General features: G+C 44.6%; 1 protein-coding gene and 1 pseudogene across 4 annotated transcripts in view; both read right to left on the bottom strand.

The window, feature by feature from the left end:
* Window positions 1-20958, bottom strand: part of ARHGAP19 (Rho GTPase activating protein 19) — an 86579-nt gene that overhangs the window by 11411 nt on the left and 54210 nt on the right. The window contains exon 13 of one of the 4 annotated variants that reach the window (XM_064374021.1): window positions 9068-18271. The exons of the other annotated variants lie outside the window; for them this stretch is intronic. Within the exon in view, the coding sequence (XP_064230091.1) occupies window positions 18261-18271 (11 nt within the window). The 3' untranslated portion in view covers window positions 9068-18260. Of the gene's footprint in view, window positions 1-9067; window positions 18272-20958 lie in introns of those variants that run through there. 4 annotated transcript variants of the gene reach the window in all.
* On the bottom strand, window positions 9068-9320 carry LOC135273993 (NADH dehydrogenase [ubiquinone] 1 beta subcomplex subunit 1-like; annotated as a pseudogene).

The raw sequence follows: 20958 nt of genomic DNA, 5'->3' as shown, positions 1-20958 counted from the left end.
CAGCAGAACATCTTTTCATACACTTATTGGGCATTTGTACATCTTATTTGAAGTAACATCTGTTCAGATCCTTGCCTATTTTTTAATTGGGTTATTTGTTTTCTTATTGTTCAGTTGTAAGAATTCTTGGCCAAGCTCAGTGGCTCACGCTTGTAATCCCAACACTTTGGGAAGCTGAGGCAGGAGGATGGCTTGAGCCCAGGAGCTCAAGACCAGCGTGGGTAACATAGAAAGATCCCATCTCTACAAAAAATTTTTAAAAATTAACTAGGTGTGGTGGTGCACACCTGTAGTGCCAACTAATGGGGAGGCTGAGGTGGGAGGATTGCTTGAGCCCAGGAGGTTGAGGCTGCAGTGAGCCGTGATCACGCCACTGCACACCAGCCTGGGAAACAGAGCAAGACCCTGTCTCAAAAAAATAAATAACAATAAAAATAAGAGGAGTCCTTTATATATTCTAGACACCACTCCCTTATCAGATAGACAGTTTGCAAATATTTTCTTCCATTCTGCGAGTCTCATGCCTTTTGAATTTGGTGCCATATACATATACTACCTATTAAAATGTCATAGGTAATCCAACATTTTCTGGAGCCACAGTAAGAAAGTAAAAAAAAGGCCAGGCGCAGTGGCTCACACCTGTAATCCCAGCACTTTGGGAGGCCAAAGCAGATGGATTGAGGTCAGAAGTTCGAGACCAGTCTGGCCAACATGGTGAAGCCCCATCTCTACTAAAAATACAAAATTAGCCAGGTATGGTGGTGTGCACCTGTAATCCCAGTTACTCAGGAGGCTGAGGCAGGAGAATTGCTTGAACCCAGAAAGCAGTGAGCCGAGATCATGCCACTGCACTCCAGCCTGGGCAACAGAGCAAGACTTAATGTCAAAAAAAAAAAAAAGAAAGTGAAAAGAAATGGCCAAGCATGGTGGCTCACACCTGTAGTCCCAGCAATTTGGGAGGCTCAGGCAGGCAGATCACTTGAGCCCAAGAGTTCAAGACCAGCTTGGGAAACATGGCAAAACCCTGTCTCTACAAAAAACATAAAAATTAGCCAGACATGCCGGGCTCGGTGGCTCACGCCTGTAATCCCAGCACTTTGGGAGGCCGAGGCGGGTGGATCACGAGGTCAAGAGATCAAGACCATCCTGGTCAACATGGTGAAACCCCGTCTCTACTAAAAAAAAATACAAAAAAGCCGGGCGCGGTGGCTCAAGCCTGTAATCCCAGCACTTTGGGAGGCCGAGGCGGGTGGATCACGAGGTCGAGAGATCAAGACCATACTGGTCAACATTGTGAAACCCCATCTCTATTAATACAAAAAAAGTAGCTGGGCACGGTGGCGCGTGCCTGTAATCCCAGCTACTCAGGAGGCTGAGGCAGGAGAATTGCCTGAACCCAGGAGGCGGAGGTTGCGGTGAGCCGAGATCGCGCCATTGCACTCCAGCCTGGGTAACAAGAGCGAGACTCCGTCTCAAAAAAAAAAAAAAAAAAAAAAAAAAAAAATACAAAAAATTAGCTGGACATGGTGGCACGTGCCTGTAATCCCAGCTACTCAGGAGGCTGAGGCAGGTGGGAGGCTGAGGGAGGTGGAGGTTGCGGTGAGCCAAGATCGCGCCATTGCACTCCAGCCTGGGTAACAAGAGCGAAACTCCGTCTCAAAAAAAAAAAAAAAAAAAATTAGCCAGACATGATGACAAGCACCTGTAGTCTCAGCTACTTGGGAGGTTGAAGCGGGAGTATCAGTTGAGCCTGGGAGGTTAAGCCTGCAGTGAGCTGTGATCACACCACTGCACACTCCAGCCTGGGTGACAGAGGAAGACCCTACTTTTATTAATTTTCCTCAAATGCATGAGGAACCCAACATGGCCAAGTGACAGACATTATTGTGTCCCCTGATGGAAGCTTTCCTCCCTCAGAACTAAGGCCTTCAAACTAGCAGAGCTCAACGTTGCACAGGCAGAAGCAAACAATTCCGCAAGTGAAGTAAGGAATGTAGCAGTGAGAGGACCCCTCCCATTTTCACCCCTTGGTTTCTATGGGAGAAACAGTCACAGGTTCCAAGCATATACGGCATCCTGTAAGATAGAAGCCCAGGCCAGGAACGGCAGCTCACATCTGTAATCCCAGCACTTTGGGAGGCCAAGGCCGAGGGGTGGATCACCTGAAGTCGGGAGTTCAAGACCAGCCTGGCCAACATGGTGAAACCCCATCTCTACTAAAAATACAAAAATTAGCCGGGTTGTTGGCAGGCACCTGTGATCCCAGCTACTCAGGAGGCTGAAGCAGGAGAATCGCTTGAACCCGGGAGGCAAAGTTTGCAGTGAGCCGAGATCGCACCACTGCACTCCAACCTGGGCAACAGAGTGAGACTCTGTCTCAAAAAAAAAAAAGATGATAGAACCCCAGCATTCCAGGACAACTGGTACTATAGCCAAGTCTTCAACAGCCAGCCCACTGTTCCATCAGGCCACTGTTTCTGGGTTATAGAGTATGTGGTAAGACCAGGGAATTCCCATGAGCACAGACCCATTGTGGAACTTACATTGCTGTGAGATAAGTTCCCTGGTCAGAAGCTGTATTATGTAGAATACCATGACAGTGAGTGAGGTATTCCATGAACACAGATGGTTGCACTGGCAGAAGTATTTTGGGAAGAGATGGCAAATCCGTATCTAGAATAAGAGTCTGTTCCAATGAGGACAAAATCGATGTCCCCGCCCCATGGTGGAAAGGGTCCAGTGTAGTCAGTCTGCCACCAGACTGACTACACCCCCACCTCCAGGAATGGTGAGCTAGCTTCTGAAATGTCTGGAGGGCATTTTCTTTCATTCCTTTCAACATTCAACAATTTGCTGGGGGCCTCCTCTGGGCCTAGCCCTATGCTCAGACTATAAATGGCATAGCAGGGGCCACTGTCTCAGGTTCAGGGTTTAGAGACATGAGAAACAGAGATGGCTGCAATGGCCACCCCTCCTGCAACAGAACGACCCAGTGAAACAAGCACTGGGCAGGGAGTCTGGGATGCCTGACTTCTAGTTCCAGGTCTGCCACTAGCACCTATGTGACAGGAGTGCAGGCTCTGTGCTTCTTTAGGCTCAGATTCCTCATACTTGAAACAGAATGGAAGCCCCAGGATGGCAAGGACCAATGGTGGACCAAGGCTGAGGGGTGATGGGGGATGCGTTGAGGAATCAGTTCCCCTTGGGTACAGAACACAAAGGAGTCGTTTGTCAGCCAGGTGTGGTGGCTCATGCCTACAATCCCAGCACTTTGGGAGGCGGAGGCAGTCGGATCACCTGAGGTCGAGAGTTCGAGACCAGCCTGGCCAACATGGCGAAACCCTGTCTCCACTAAAAATACAAAAATTAGCCAGGTGTGATAGCGCACACCTGTAGCCCCAGCTTCTCAGGAGGCTGAAGCAGGAGAATCAATTGAACCCAGGAGACGGAGGTTGCAATGAGCCAAGATCTCGCCACTGCACTCCAGCCTGGGCGAAACAGCTAAACTCTGTCTCAGAAAAATAATAAGATTCCACTGGAGGCTTTTTAAGAAGAAAGGAAAGAAAAGAAAGAAAAAGAAAGAAAGAGAAAGAGAGAGAGAGGAAAAAAAAATTTAATGAAAAGAGTCATTTGTCTATGAAGAATTTTTTAAATGATTAACTAACAGTTGATTAATTTAAATGATGAATTAACAGTTGATCTCCTTATCACGATACCCTACAATGCCAGTGAGAAAATACTCATCAAAAAAAAAAAAAAAAAAAGATTTGGTTTGCCTGAGTTCTAAATAATTACTACAGTTACTATTAAGTTTGTTTTTTGTTTGTTTGTTTGTTTTTTTTTTTTGAGACGGAGTTTCGCTCTTGCTACCCAGGCTGGAGTGCAATGGCGCGATCTTGGCTCACCGCAACCTCCGCCTCCTGGGTTCAAGCAATTCTCCTGCCTCAGCCTCCCGAATAGCTGGGACTACACACCCAGCGATTTTTCTAGAGTAAGTATGTAATGGCTTGTAATCTTTCAAGCACACTTCTGGTTAAAATTTAAACAAATAAATCAAAGGGAAATGTAAGCCCCCACTCACCCCATCTCTTAACGCCTGATGCATTGAACCAGGGAAGCTCACCTGTGCCATCTAGTGGTAGACGTGGTTATTACAGGCACATGTGGCTGGACGTTCTCATCCCCGCGGGCAGCTCTTGTCCCACAGGGTAGCGGGCATGGGGCTATGGAGCACTTGAAATGTGACTCATCCGAATTCAGATGGATTGTAGGTGTAAAATACATACTGAATCTCTAAGACTTAGCATGAAAAAAGAATGTAAAGTAGCTCTTTAACAATAGATTATACTGATTACATATTGATTTTCTACTGATTACACATTCAAATGATAATATCGGGGGTAGGGGAAACCTCAGGAAGGTTTAATCAGACAATTCAGCCCCTAGGATGATTGCATCCTAGGTCTACCTAGATAACAATGAGCAAAATCCTTCACTTCTCAGGGCCTTAGTTCCCTCATCCTTAAAATGGATCAGTGATATCAACATCACGGGATTATGATGATTAAACGCAATAAGGCATATAAATGCCTAAGACACAGTGAGTGCTCAGTAGAATTTGGTTTCCCTTCTCTCAGAGCTAATCAAAACGGCAGAAAAACCAGAGTAGGCAGCCTCCTGGGGGCACTCTCAGAGGGTCTGGATTTATTTCCCTTTATCCCCTTTAGCACTACGCTGCAGGTATGTGGCCCAGGCAATCAGCCCCCCTAATTGTGGAGGACCAGCTCCAGCTGCTGCCCTCCTGGGCCGCTGCCCTCCTGGGCCCCCGCCCATCTCGGCGTCCACCATGAGCACAGCACCAGGCACTCTCGCCCTGCAGGGCAAGGCCCGATCCCACCTTTCTGCTTGGGTGTCTTCCTGTCCACACAGTCCCTCCATTTCCCTGTATCCACACCCACCACTGGGCACCAACCTCGCACCCACTGCCACCTCTGCATCAGCGGTTCTGTGTCGTCCTGGACCAACAGTATCGGCATCAGCTGGGAACTGGTGAGAAATGCAAGTTCCTGGGCCTCAGACCTGCATCAGAGACTCCAGGGGTAAGGCCCGGCCACGCTTCAGAAAGACCTCTAGGTGACTCCGCTGCCTGGTCAGTCTGAGAACCAGTGCTCTACAAACCCTCACAGCTGCTTTTGCTCAGGGTCCCCCACCCCCACTCCCCTCCCACCCTCTCCATCCAGTGGAGCCCCTATTCTGTTGTGGAGGAACTCCTGTGCCTGAAACTACCCTGTCATCTTCCCCTTCACCATTTGCCCATGGTAATCTTCACCAAACTTTAGTCGTTAGCAAACTTTCAGTCTTTTTATCACATATGCAGGCCACTTTTCTATTTCTTCCTCAACATTTTAAATTTGAAACAAATTCAAATACACACTTTAGGTGGGCGCAGTGGCTCACGCCTATAATCCCAACATTTTGGGAGAGTGAGGCAAGAGGATTGCTTGAAGCCAGGAATATGAGATCAGTCTGGGCAACATGCCAAGACCCATTTCTACAGAAAAAAATTTTTTAATCAGCTGTGCACTGTGTCATGTGCCTGTAATCCCAGCTACTCAGAAGGCTGAGGCAAGAGGATTGCTTGAGTCCAGGAATTAGGGGCTGCAGTGAGCTATGATGGCACCACTGAACTCTAACCTGGACGACAGAGTGTTGTCTCTAAAGACCAAAACAACCTCAAATATACACTTTAGCCTGGTCCTAAAGAATCTAGAAATTCAGACTTAACATACAAGTTATATTTTTCTATCACATATTAAACACTACTAAAAACTGTTTATCGCCGGGTGTGGTGGCTCATGCCCGTAATCCCAGCACTTTGGGAGGCCAAGGCGGGTGTATCATTTGAGGTCAGGAGTTCAAGACTAGCCTGGCACATGGCAAAACCCCGTCTCTACTAAAAATACAAAAATTAGCTGCCTGTGGTGGCGTGTGCCTGCAATCCCAGCTACTCAGGAGGCTGAGGCATGAGAATCACTTGAACCCAGGAGGCAGAAGTTGCAGTGAGCCAAGATTGTGCCACTGCACTCCAACCTGGGGGATACAGTGAGACTTTATTTCAAAAAACAAAACAAAACAAAAACTGTTTATCCAAAGTATCATCTACAGATCATTTTGGCGAAACGGCCTGCAGTGTAGCCTGGTTCTCTTACAACACACTCTACCCTTTCCTGTCTATCCCTCAGAGTTTCCATTTCCCTCCTCCTCTCATCTGCAGCCCAGGCTTTTGAAAGCTCTGCCTTCCTGGACCATCCAGCAGCTCCCTTCCATCAACCCACCACCCAAGACTCTGACATCCCTGAGGCCTCCCAGTGAAACATCACCAGCTCAATAAACACACATGGAACAAATGAACTCTAGACCCTCAAAACATCTGCCTCTGCCCCACAGCGCCCCAACCCCATCCTTATGTAACTCATCTCTAAGTAGCAGCTCCAGGAAGTGTCCCTGGACCTCCCCCGCACATCTTTCCAGCCCTCCGCACACCCACCCTTCCACATTACTTTTCCACCCTCACCAAGAGCTTTATATGTGCCAGGCATTGTACTAGGTACTGTGGAAACAGAATATAAAGAACAGCTCTGGTCTTCAAGGAACTTGGGTTCCCATAAGCCAGAACCAGTCTCCTCATTCCTGCCATTGCTCCTAGAAACATGTAACAAGCATCCTCCCTTGTCCACATCAGAACACCTGTAAACACAGAGTGAGCCAGAGAGTGGGAGGCATGGTCCAGCATACCAACTGCTAGGTAGGAGGTGGGTTTAATAACAAAAGCCATCTCCCGTGATGGAAATGAAATCACTGGCAGCCTAGGGTAGGGCATGGAAAACTGCAAAGTGGCATGAGAGAACTTTCTGGAGTGAAAAAAATGTACATCTTAATTGGGGTGGTGGTTACAAAGATGTATACATTTGTCAAAACTCATCAAACTGGCTGGGCGTGGTGGCTTACGCCTGTAATCCCAGCACTTTGGGAAGCCAAGACGGGCGGATCACTAGAGGTCAGGAGTTCGAGACCAGCCAACATGGTGAAACCCCTGTCTCTACTAAAAATGCAAAAATTAGCTGGGCATGGTGGCCCACACCTGTAATCCCACCTGCTAGGGAGGCCGAGGCAGGAGAATCGCTTGAAACCATGAGGCGAGGAGGCTGCAGTGAGCCAAGATTATGCCACGGCACTCCAGCTTGGGTGGAGGAGCAAGACTCCACCTCAAAAAGAAAAATCGTATCAAACTATATGCTTAATAGAGTTAATTTGAAAAGAGACAGACTCAAGTCCCCCAGGCTGCCACTCACTAATGCATCACCTTGGGCCTAAGCCACCATCTTTCCAAAACTCTGTTTCTGCAAAACATGATTTATGAGCTAGTTCAGTGATTTTCAAGCCTCTAATTTAAACAAAATCTTACTCCAAACCAGGCTGAAAAGGACATGGAGAATCAGGTGCTGTCCTTCTGACCCCCTTCCCCTCCTCACAGTGACCCTGGAGGCAATACTATAAACCTATCTATCTGAAACCATTGGGATCCATTGTCTCTAAGCTCCCAAATAGCTATGACCCTCTTTGATTCTATGGCTCTGCTAAAGATTTGCTTCAGACTAAATATATCCCCTTTTCTCCACGCCAGATGGTTCTATATTCCTCCCCATGTGGAAAGAGTTGGTTTTCACGCTCTCATGGAAGAGGGAAGCAGAGACAAGAAAGAGGGCCATGCCTCTCCTCTGCATTCTCCTCTTCCTGATTCATGTAACACAGCACATATGGTGGGTATTTAAGAAGGGGCTACAATATAAGACCTCTCATTAATGGCCAATTTTGGTTTACATCAAAGTACTTATTAAAGTCTAGATCACTGGGTCATTAGATGTCCAGTAAATCCCCGTGGCTCGCATCAGAGAGACAGAAGCCCCTGGCCCAAGGCCTCTAACCTGAGCAGAAAGACTTAGTGGGTCTGTCTGCCCAGGGTAGTGGGTCATGGGGGTGGGGCAACATTTCCAGTGTTTGTGCTCTCCTCTGCCCAGCTCCCCCTGCTTCTCCTCCCCAGGGTGGACTAAAGACTAACTAAAGGAAAAAAGACGTGGCCACTGGTTCTGGTGGAGTAGGTTGTTGGGGAGAAAGGACTAGGATTAGAGGCCCAGAGGTTCTAGGATATAACATGAGCCATATGTGTAATTTTATATTTTCTAGTGGCCACATTAAAAAGGGTAAAAGAGTCAGGCACGGTGGCTCATGCCTGCAATCCCAGCACTTCGGGAGGCCGAGGCAGGCGGATCACCTAAAGTTGGGAGTTCGAGACCAGCCTGGCCAACATGGTGAAACCCTGTCTCTATTAAAAATACAAAAAATTAGCCAGGCATGGTGGCACGTGCCTATAATCCCAGCTACTTAGGAGGCTGAGGCAGGAGAATTGCTTGAACCCAGGAGACAGAGGTTGCAGTGAGCCAAGATCGCGCCACTGCACTCCAGCCTGGGCGACAGTGCAAGATTCTGTCTCAAAAAAAAAAAGTGTACTTGCATGTTACGGTCTACAGATGTGTGGAGTCATCCACCCTTTCTTTTCCCCAATAAACCAAACTACCCAAGGAGGGACACTCAGAATTGCCCACAGGTTACGGGCAGGACATGGTGGGAGGTGACTGGTTTCCCCCATGCTGTTCTCATGATAGTGAGGGAGTTCTCATAAGATCTGATAATTTTTTTTTTTTTTTTTTTGAGACAGATTCCCACTTTGTCACCCAGGCTGGAATGCAGCGGTGTGATCTCAGTTCACTGCAACCTCCACCTCCCAGGTTCAAGTGACTCTCATGCCTCAGCCTCCCGAGTAGCTGGAATTACAGGCGTGTGCCACCACGTCCAGCTAATTTTTGGATTTTTAGTAGAGATGGGGTTTCACTATGTTGGCCCAGCTAGTCTCAAACTCCTGACCTCAAGTGATCCACCTGCCTAAGCCTCCCAAAGTGCTATATGCCACATGTACACATTCCACAGGAATTTACGATTTAGAAAGCGCTTCTTTTTTCAATAGTAACACGTTTTTATTTCTCTCAGAACTTTAAAATATGAACATTATATACGTCAGCCAGTCTTTACTTCCAGGTATATTCTTCAATGGGTCGCAATTCCCTTTTATACAACATACTCTTGTTCCGGAGGGCAGTTAGCTTTTCATCATTCTTTCTATCAAAATAACATCCAATGACAAATCACACAGGGACAAGAACATGAACCCAGTGGTCCCGCACAGTGTGAAGTAAGTTCACCATGATCGCTGCAGGTCCAGTGGCAACAGCAACCCCGAGACCAAGGGCAATGGAGAACTAGAAAGCGCTTTTTAATACATGATCTCATCTGGATTTCAGAGTACACTACATGGAGAAGTAGAGTGGTTGTTATTATCTGTATTTTACAGATAAGTAAATTGAGACTTACCAAGATTACATAGTAGGTTGGTGCAAAGTAATTGTTTCTTTTGCCATTAAAATGCCACAATTACTTTTGCACCAACCTAATACATTTACATGTGGACAAAGTAACTGAATCGACTCCACGGCTGTGGTTCCTGGTGTGATTTCCTTCCTCTGGCACCAACCATCAAACTCATTTTCACCATCCACTGTGAATGTCATGTGGGCCTGAATTATTATGTTCAGCCCTTCAAGCGACACAATGGAACTTAGTTGAATGAGACCACAACCTCTTATTTCTAGGAGCTTCTAACGTGAGACTAAGAAATGTGATTATGTAGAGAATGACTAGTGAAGAATTCTTAGCTTTTTAAATTGAGCTGAGGGCAAATAAAACACAAATGAGATTTTTTTTATGGAACTGATGTTTGCTCTTAGGTTGAAATTTCCTAGCTCATCAGATACAACACAACCCCAATGGGAGAGATTGAGGTTGGATATATCTTCCAAAGAATACCACTTTCTAAAAAGGATAGTGTTTCCACTGCAACAGTTTCAGTCCCCTGGATAGAATCTTCTGCTCACATAAGGACCTTCCTTAACACATCTATAGAAATGAACAGAATATTGCCAGGCATGGTGGCATGTGCCTATGGTCCCAGGTATTCAGGGGCTAAGCGAGAAGGATCACTTGAGCCCAGAAGTGGCTATTCATGGGTGCAATCACAGAACCTGAACTAGCCACCACATAGCCACTGAACTCCTGTCTCCAGCCTGGGTAACATATTGAGACTCCCATCTCTTAAAAAAAAAAATGAAAGAAAGAAAGGAGGGAAGGAAGGAAATACATAATATTGAATCCCATCAGAGGAATAACCTCTGCTGCTCTCATGCTTAGTGCGCTGACTTGCTCTTCTTGGTTCTCAAATGATGCAATCTGATAGAGCTGCAGCTTCCTGGTTGAGGGTTATTTTTTCATGCCTATATTTAAGATGCTTAATTTTGTGATTCATTCTTTATAATTAGATATAATGTTCAGAATATATCCATGTTTAACACTAACCTTTTTCCTTTGAGGGCTACTATTTTCCCCTTTGAGCTGATCTTAACCACAACCTTATTTTTTTTTTTTTAAACAAGGTTTCACTCTGCCACTCAGGCTGGAGTGCAGTGGCATGATCTTGGCTAACTGCAACTGCAGCCTCCTGGGCCCAAGTGATCTTTCCATCTCAGCCTCACGAGTAGCTGGGACCACAGGCACACACTACCATGCCCAGCTATTTTACATGTGTGTGTGTTTACATGTGTGTGTGTATTTTTAGTAGAGACAGGGTTTCACCATGTTGCCCAAGTTGATCTTGAACTCCTGAGCTCAAGTGATCTACCTGGCTTAGCCTTCCAAAGTGCTGGGATTACAGGGGTGAGCCATGGTGCCCGGCCTCAACTGCAACCCTAAATTTGCAATTGCCATGTGTCAAGAGAGTCCCAGCTGTGTCTATGTGGGAAATTGACATTTCCCCCAAGGCTGGTGTGTGTCATGGGGGGGAGGTCTGAATTATTATAGGGTTTCTTTGTCCCTCGGGCTCATGATTTCTAGAGTCTATGTGTGTGCGTGTGTAGATGATAGATAGATAGATAGACAGACAGACAGATAGATACACACACCCTGGACCATGTACAGCTGACCCTTGAACAACATGGGTTTGAACTCTACGGGTCCACTTATAAGCAGATTTTCTTCCATCTCTGCCACTCCTGAGATAGCAAGACCAACCCTCCTCTTCCTCCTCAGCCTACCCAGTGCACAGATGATGAAGATGAAGACCTTTACAATGATTCCCTTCCACTTAATGAATAGTAAATATATTTTTCCCTTCCTTAGGATATTCTTAACATCTTCTTTTCTCTTGCTTACTTTATTACAAGAATACTATATGAAATACATGTAACATACAAAGCATGTGTTAACTGACTTTATGTTATCCATAAGGCTATTAGTAGTTAAGTTTTGGGGAAGTCAAAAGTTATATGTGGATTTTTGACTGCATGGGGGTCGGCACCTCTAACCCCAGCGTTGTTCAAGAGTCAACTGTGTACCTTGTTAGCTTGAATTACAGCTCTCTTCTGGCCCACGAGCCCCACTTTTTTGGTTTCTTTGCCCCTTGGGCTCATGATTTCTAGACAGTCTATTTCTTTTCTCTTTTGTCCACAGATATGGTTCAGCTGAATTAAGCATTCCTCAATACCAAGGCATTGAAAATAAAAGCAACCTATTTCCGAGAATAAAAGAGGAAGGCTAGCATGACACCAGTGGCCCCAGCTACTCACCCTAATCCGGATTCTAGAACACTTAGGCAGGGTCTGGGCACTCAGCTGCTGATAAAGGATTACATATTAATGATCAGCTTCAACCAAGACTTGGTAATTGCTCAGCTTCAATTTTTCTTCCTTGCTTTTGTATTTTATGGTGGAAATCAAGAGGCTGGGCCTTGAAGCATCTCAGCAGCAAGCATCACGTCCTCCACACCATACCTTCTAGCCTGGGATTCAGCCTTCTTCACCATTCCCATTCCCTGAACCCCTCGAATTCAGGAATAAAGGTAGAAACAGAAAGTCGGCAGCCCACATAGCAGCAGGCAAAGGTGAAGAAACTACCCCACAAGGAAGGGGGACTGAGAGGAAAACTCTTCACACATTTCTGCCCTTTCCACTTTTTTTTTTTTTTTTTTTTGAGATGGAGTCTCACTGTCTCCCAGGCTAGAGTGCAATGGCGCGATCTCGGCTCACTGCAACCTCCACCTCCCAGGTTCAAGCAATTATCTTGCCTCAGCCTCCCGAGTAGCTGGGATTACAGGTGTGCACCACCACTCCCAGCTAACTTTTGTATTTTTAGTAGAAACGGGATTTCCCCATGTTGGCCGGGCTGGTCTCGAACTCCTGACCTCCAGTGATCCGCCTCAGACTCTGAAAGTGCTGGGATTACAGGCATAAGTCACAGCACCCAGCCCCTTTCCACTATTTAATGCATGTCTACTTCTTCAGTCCTTTCCACAATTCAGTGATTAAGGATTATGTGCTCAGCACCATACTCAGCATTTTGGTCTTCTTCCTGTTTTTCAAAATGCCCCTCTTGCCCCTGACACTCCCTTTTCTTTTCTTTGGCATCACCCACTTTCCCACATGTAACTTTAAGAGTCTCTCCATGCTGCATTTTCAAGGACCTGGTTCCTTTCTTCGCAGTGAGTAATATGAGTTGGTCCTTGGGGACTGGGGAGAGAGGGACAAGTAGTTCTGAATAGCGCCTCAGGAGATAACACGGCAAAAGAGGAGTGTGTGGGTAGGTAACAGAGTAAAGACAACTACAGAGTTTTTATTTCTATTCAGGATTTAAACAACACCTTTGTCATCAAAGTAGCTATGTCAGCATCAATAACCTGCTGATTATAAATGTATCCTTGGCAGACAGAAAAAGAATTAACCTTTAATGAATAATTGCCATCTGCCAGCACTGTGTAAGGCTACTGATTCTCAGTATTTTAGTTGTCAAGGACTCCTCTGAGATTCCCATAGAAGCTATGAAATCTCTCCCCTAGAAAAATGCAAATGTACACAAAATTTTACATAGAATTACAGGGCAACAATTATCCTGAGCATAACCACAGACCTTACATTAAAATCCTCTGTGCGAGGCCCTTGTTATTGAGATGGGTATCATCCTCCCTACCTTACAGACAAGGGGACAGGAGGTTCAGGGACATACCCAAAGTCATATTCCTAATAAATTGCAGCCATAGGCTGGGCACAGTGGTTCACATATGTAATTCCAGCACTTTGGGAGGTTGAGGTGGGCAGATCACTTAGTCCAGGAGTTCAAGACCTGCCTGGCCAACATGGCAAAACCTCGTCTCTACAAAAAATACAAAAATTAGCTGGGTGTGGTGGTATGCACCTGTAGCCCCAGCCACTTGGGAGGCTGAGGTGGGAAGATCACCTGAGCCTAGGAGACAGAGGCTGCAGTGAGCCGAGATCACACCACTGCACTCCAGTCTGGGTGACAGTAAGATGCTGTCTCAAAAAAGAAAAAAAAAGGTAGCTGCTATAGACTGAATGTTTGAATTCCCACAAATTAATTTTGAAACCTAATCTCCAATGTGACGGTATTAGGAGGTAGGGTCTCTGGAAGGAGGGGTCTTTGGGAATGTTTTTGGCAGGGCCCTCATGAATAGAATTACTGCTCCTTTAAAAGAGGCCCCAGAGAGATCCCTCGTCCCTTTCACCATGTGAGGTTACAGTGAAGACAGTTGTCTGTGAACCAGGAAGTGAACGCTCAGCAGACACCCACTCTGCTGGTGCCACGCTCTTGGACTCCCCAGACTGCAGAACTGTAAGAAGCACATTTTTTATGCTGACAAGCCACCTAGTCTATGGTGTTCTGTTAAAGCAGCTGAAGCCCACTAAGACAGTAGCAGGAACATTTCAACATGGGTTGTCTACACATTATCCCTTCCTGCCTCAGATGAAATCATCATCTAGGTTTTCCTGTTATTGTAACCATCACTCCTTATTTTTAAATGAAGAAATAAGAATTAGGTGAGAAACTGAAATCTATATGAAGCATTCTAGACTCAACCACAGAAAATTAGGAAGCTCAGGATCCCAGAGGCTCCAAATCATACTTCTTATCAGTCAAAAGCCCCACTCCTCCTGAACCCACCAACACAGCTAAAAACAAGCCAAAGAGAAGCCTTTCTAGAGGCTTTACTTTTCTCAGAATAAGAGAAAAAAAACTCTCTTCAAAATCAGCAGTCAAAATGTAAACTAATAGACCAGTCAAAGCCTCTGGATATGAAACAAAAAAAAAAAATATTTTTAATTTCAGAATATTACAAGAATATAAAAGAAAGATAATGCATAGGATTGTTTCTTTACAATTACATACATATAGTCAAGTAAGAATGAAAAATTTAAACCAAACAGTTAAGAAAATCTTGTTTCTCTTGTTTAGCAAGCTCAGGGATAGGACAAAGGCAACCCTTGCTCTGCAGAAAGAACCTTGGTGTGAGGGAATATTTCCCCCAATAGGCTCTGTCTGTCCCCAGACATGGCCAGGGGAGGGCTCCATGGCTCTTTAGAACAGGCTGTGGCCTCACACACTCCAGTCTCCATGGTAACCCAAGCACTCAGGCTACTGTGTCCCACTCCTCCTCGCTAGCCTGCTTCTGTCAACTCTACGCTGGTAGAAAGATCTCAGCATTAGCTGTCTATGGAAGCTAACTTCCTACAGTGAGTTTTAGCTGCGTTAATCAACACTGCTATCAAAAGCTTGTGCATCTTAGGAACCCAACTCTTCCCCAAATTCTAGACAATCCCACAAAATGCTGGTATCTAGGTTTAGACCTAGGTCCTATCTTCCATTTGAAGGCTTCAGGGTAAAGAAGGACAGGGATGAGGCTCTCTCCTGGGGAAAGGAGTTCTACACAGAAATGACTTCAAAATGGGGGCCATTAGCTTCAAGCATCTATGTGAGGCCTTGTAGGAAAGGAGACAGAGTCTAGAGCATTTATTCCTAAAAATCACACAGCTGCATTGCCAATCACTGTGGGGCATGGTCCCAATGACCACAGGTTCTCCTAGAAGGCAGTATTTTCAACTGCATGCTAACATAGGCTCCTGTGGGAAAAGCTGAACAAAAATATTTCTACTCAGGAAGAGAGAATGGCTCTGCTCTGACAGTCTAGGATCGACTGCTTCCTTACAGGTCAACAGAACAGATACCTCCAAGGCACCCAGGTGTCACTGCAGTCAACAGCCCTCCACTAGCCCATTTCCCAAGGGTGTTCCCTTGTCCTTCCTGAATGACTCTGGAAGGACATTCTGGGTAAAGAGCTTTCCTTTGTGGAGGATCAACTGTAGTTATGATTACGATTCATTACCTGCTCCTTTTTTTACAGTTCATTACCTGCTCCTATTTTGGCACTCAGCTACAAAGCTAACTTCCTACAGTGAGTTTTAGTTGAGTTAATCACCATTGCTGTCAAAAGCTTGTGCATCTCTCCTGATACTCTTTCACTGCTGCAGCAGAGTTTTTCACACCAGATTTACTGGTCCCAATGCAAAAAGTTTATCATTGTAAAAGATGAGAGACTCCAGTTCTCACTAATTCAGCTAGTGGAGTTCACACAGTGCAGTCTGAATCAGGGAGGCGGCCTACAGTTTTATGTGTGTATCCCTCTGGCACAAACGCAATGCCCCATACTGACACCACATCAAAGCCCATCACAGGTGACCCCAGAAAGAAATGAAGTTGTAAAAGCCAAAAGAAGACGTACTTCCAAAGAGATTGTTCCAACGTGAAAAATAAACACAATGAAACAGATTCAAAAAAAATCTTATAGATGAAAAAATTCTGTTAAATACTGGCTCAAAAACAATACCTGCCCACCAAATCAGAAGGGAGACAGCAGCTTTCTGTGGCAAATGATAAAAGGGGTTTTGTCTGCGTTTTCCATAAGATTCCACAGGATTAGAGTAATTACATATTACAAGGTAGAAGGCTATGCTGCTTACTCCTCAAATTTGGATTCTAAGTCAATCATAGCTTCTATTTAGAAAAATGACCTATAAAACCCCTAAGGCAAGGGAAAACATATTCAATAAATAAACAAAACACACATAAACTGCCCAAGGAGACCAGCTATATAAAGGCATGTGCATGTGATAAACATCTCTCTCACCACCCTCACCCTAGAACACAACCCTTGCTTACTGATTCCATTCACCCAAAGAGCATCTACATCCGTCTAAATCTCAGCTACTTCCCTCAAATAGAACCAAAACCTAACGCAATGACAAGGAGCTATTAGATCACCACTCTGCTCCCTCTACCTGATGCTAGCCCATGTTTAAAAGACCACAGCATCACTTCAAGATGAAACACGTGTAAATAAATAAAGGAAGGAAGAGTTAAGAGAGAACACGATTTCAATTTGGTGATACCAAAAGGGTTTTCTGTTTGAATTAACAATATCTGGTATAAGGGATTTCACTTTCTTAATAAGAGAAAAATAGTCAAATATTTAATAGAAACCTATGCAAATGAACTTGCTAAGTGTTTTTAAAAATGACATAAAGCTACTCTAGAGAAAGGGGCTTTTAAGCAGTTTTGTTTTCCTAGCCATCTATTGTTCACACTCTATTAAGTTGGAAGACCAAATTTTACATTTTTCTCCACTATTTCTGTTACAGCAGCAAAAGCAGCAGAAAGGCTGGCAGAGAGGGCTGCCAGCTGGGCACAAGGCCAAACTCTGCTCCCCCAGAGTTATCTTTCATTTCAGCAACAGCGCAGCATATTCAACAGCTTAGAAATAGGTCAGAAAACCACATTTTGTGGGACAACTGCTTCCCCATAGTGGCCTGACTCAGCTCCAACCCACAGGGTGAGAAGGGTTGTACAGCTCCACAGAGCCAGGCAGCATTCTCCCTGCCACATGCTGCTCTCTGGGCAGAAACCAGTTCCTAAGAGGTCAAAGCCAGGCCACTGCTCCCTCCAACATATGTGAACACACCAAATCCAAAAGCCAAAAGTTCTGGCCCCACCTGTGCCCCTTCTGACAAGGAGAGGGCGGTGCAGTAACACTCCTTGAACACTGGTGATAAGCCACAGCTGCTTCCAAATAAGAACATTCTCTCCTTTAAATCCTGTCAGCCCTGCAGAGGCTGCTGCTCACTTCTTTTTTCAGGAGACGGTCTAGACTGCACCATCAGAGAGTACACTATAATCCCACCCATAAAGAGTCATCCTGGGACATAAAGGCAGCCAGCCCCCTCCCAGACACATTCCAGAGCTTCCCCCACATACAGATATTTCAGCAAACTTCTAATGTGCTGTCAGGGACTTTTCTTGAGTCACAGCGATTTGGTTCACAAGTATTTCGTTGGCATCAGAGATGTTTTAGTTAAGAGGAAATTGAATGAAGGTAACAAGTTCAGCAAAACACAATTATTTTCACATCACTGGCAAAAGAGGAAGAGAGATGGACAAGGGAGGGGAAAATGAAGGGAAGGAAGGAAGAGAGTTTAATAATCACGATTTGTTAGAATATTATATTATCCTGAATTCTCCTGTTTCAATACTGCAGGTCAAATACTCTTTGATGTCAGACCCAAGAAATAATAAAAAATGTCCAGGAAAGCTATAAATTCTTTGGACACAAATTAAGTATTAAGGAATACAGTCTCATAAGATGGAGTTTTCCCAAAGCTCAAAGTGAAAAAGTGGGAAAGGCACCTAGCTTGGAGCCCATCCAAAAACATGGCTTTTAAAACAAAGAAATAAACAAACAAACAAAAACGACCAAATACCCAACACTATCAAAACAGAGAAAACCCCAAAATATCCATTAAAAACAACATCAATCCACTAGGATTGACAGTGCTTTTTAAAAAATTACTGGCAGCTGAGCACACATTTCCTATTTTTTTCAAAAGCGCAATCTGCCTAAACACACTGAGCACGGAGCCCACCTTACTGTGCTGTATAAGCTGGTTGGATAGTTAGTGGTTTCCCCATAATATTAACAAAGAGAAAGAGAACCTAAGCACTCTCTCAGAAGGCACAGCTTGCAAACATCATCCAGTGAGCGGGATTAGAGGTATCAGTTGGGTCATGGTATTAGTTGGCTTTCACAATTCAAAATGCAGCAAGCAAGCTGCAAGTCCAAGCTTCGCTGTGGCAGGAATAACACCTGGCCCACTAAAGAGAAAATTCTGCGTGGACCATAGGAGAGAACTCTGGATCCTTCAGAGGAATCCTAGGTTGAAGGAAAAACAAGAGCATTAGACATGTTCTTAAATATTTCTTTTTGCAAACATCCCACCCAAAAGCTACAGGGTCTTACACTTAATATTTTCTCCAATCTAAGGATTCATTAATCTTCAGTCACAAATGACAAATTAAGAATTTGTGACTCTACCAAATAAACATCTGCCTGATCTAATCTCATTCATTAAATCATCTTAATGGCTATAATAGCTAATAGTAATTGTATATTTTGTGCTGCTCTAAGAATTTTTTGTGGGGGCAGGGGGATGGAGTCTTGCTCTGTCGCCCAGGCTGGAGTGCAATGGTATGATCTCAGCTCACTGCAACCCAGGTTCAAGCAATTCTCCCACCTCAGTCTCCCGAGCAGCTGGGATTAAAGGCGCCCACCACTACAACCGGCAAATTTTTGTATTTTTAGTAGAGATGGGGTTTCACCATGTTAATCAGGCTGGTCTCGAACTCCTGACCTCAGGTGATTGCCCACCTCAGCCTCCTAAAGTGCTAGGATTACAGGCGTGAGCCACCGAACCCAGCCTCTAAATTCTTTATGTACATTATTTCATTTATCCTCACAATAAACAGTATATGAGATACTACTACTACCAATTTACAGAGAAAGAACCTGCAGCCTACACAGTTCACTTGCCTGAGGACTAATTTTTAGCTAGTAAGCCGCAAAATGGGAATGGAACCCAAGCCCAACTGAAGGCAGAACTCATGCTGTGAGTGAAAGAAGATCGAGCTGCAAAGAGGCAGGAGAAGCAAGAGCAGAAAAGAGCAGCGAACTTAAGATAGAGCATTGAAAAAAATAAAGATGTAGTAGAATAGGCAAACAACAGTTAAGCCACTGCAGATAAGAAAAAGAGTTAAAGAGGAAGAAGGAGAACAAGAGTAATGTAGCATCATAACACCAAGGAAGGCATTTCCAGATACAGGAAGTGACCAGGACAGAGTAAAGTGAAAGTGCCATTGCTTGATCCAATTGAGGGTCATTCATTAGCTCGACTTCTCTGAACTACAAACATTTTTGAGGGTCTGATTAGAACTATATATTCTCGCCCCCAAAAACATACGAATATGCACCTACATAAAAGATTGTACCAACAATACCAGGAACTGTATTAGACCATTTAGGAAGTCCACAGATGACACATCAAGAATCCCTGCTCTAACACTTATTGGTGAAATATTACACTGGTTTTTTAAAAATGTCTTTCTTTCTTTCCAAGGTAGAGTTGTCAATACAAAAAGATATTATTTCTGGATGCCTTTCAAAAATGAAAGCAACAAAAGGTGTAACTGATACAAAACAACTTAGCCTTCAAAAATAACTTATGCTTGGTTTTGATTCATGGACATAGAGAAATATTTAGACACAAAAAACTCAAACACTGATCCTATCTCAATTAGACAGCCCAGCCTAGAAGACAAAAGCAAGGAGGAAAGAAAAGAGAGCTTAGATAATTCATTCAAGGATAAGTAAGAAGACGATACTGAAATCTCATTTTCCAGAAAAGAATTTATCCATAAGGATTAGGCTTTTGTTCTCTTTCTATTGCTGATGTCTCAAATAGTAATTATGCTCATATTCCAGTGATAAGATGATCATGTCAAACCATACATCACTTCAGCTGCCACATAAGCCTTACATAACAAGACCAAGTTTCATCCGGTTTTCTATAGTAACAACTATAACCACTTATTAATGCTTTAACAAGTACAAAGTGCTGCCAAAACATTATTTCAATGGAGCCTCATAATAAATTAATAAATCTGTGAAATAGATGTAACTTTTATCCTCATTTTCAGAGAAGAAAACTTGAGTTCCAAGAGAATGAGTGGTTTTCCTGGGTCAGAGGAATGATAACTCCAATCAGGATTAACCACAAATCTCATGGCCTTTCCATGGACCCACTTGGCTCCTTCAGAGGAAGGCACAGCAGCCTTTTACAAGAAGAGCCTGGGACAATCAGCAGTTGCAGTCCCAGCATTAAATAGTCTTCTTTGTCCTCAACAGCCCTCAAAATATGCTGTATGATATAACTTCCAGGATCCTTAGGCGTGAGCTGTTGATCTGGAAAGCTTCACTAATTAAGCCTAGCCTACACAGAAAAGGAACCTAACTATTCCATAAGCATACTCCCAGCACTGTTGTACTTGGTTCCACAAATTCGTTTACATTTGTTTTTAATTTGCTTTGCAAGTATTCTTTTTTTTTTTTTTTTTTTGAGACGGAGTTTCACTCTTGTTACCCAGGCTGGAGTGCAATGGCGCGATCTCGGCTCACCGCAACCCCGCCTCCTGGGTTCAGGCAATTCTCCTGCCTCAGCCTCCTAAGTAGCTGGGATTACAGGCACGCGCCACCATGCCCAGCTAATTTTTTTTGTATTTTTAGTAGAGATGGGGTTTCACCATGTTGACCAGGATGGTCTCTATCTCTTGACCTCGTGATCCACCCGCCTCGGCCTCCCAAAGTGCTGGGATTACAGGCATGAGCCACCGCGCCTGGCGCAAGTATTCTTAAGGTATTTTCCCCACGTGTCCTGTCTGTCCAAGAACTCAGGGACCATGTGTGTCTGTATTCACAGCTCTATCCCTTAGCACCCGAGACAGGGCTGAGAAGATGGCTTAATAACCATCTGGTGAATGAACTCAAGGGCAAGGATCTGGCCTTGT

This window comes from Aotus nancymaae, unplaced genomic scaffold (assembly GCF_030222135.1).
Source record: "Aotus nancymaae isolate 86718 unplaced genomic scaffold, 86718_ANA_hifiasm-v0.15.2.pri h1tg000010l, whole genome shotgun sequence".
Taxonomy (NCBI): domain Eukaryota; kingdom Metazoa; phylum Chordata; class Mammalia; order Primates; family Aotidae; genus Aotus; species Aotus nancymaae.
Note: the sequence above shows the minus strand (reverse complement) of the source record. Positions and strands in the feature narration are given on the sequence as shown.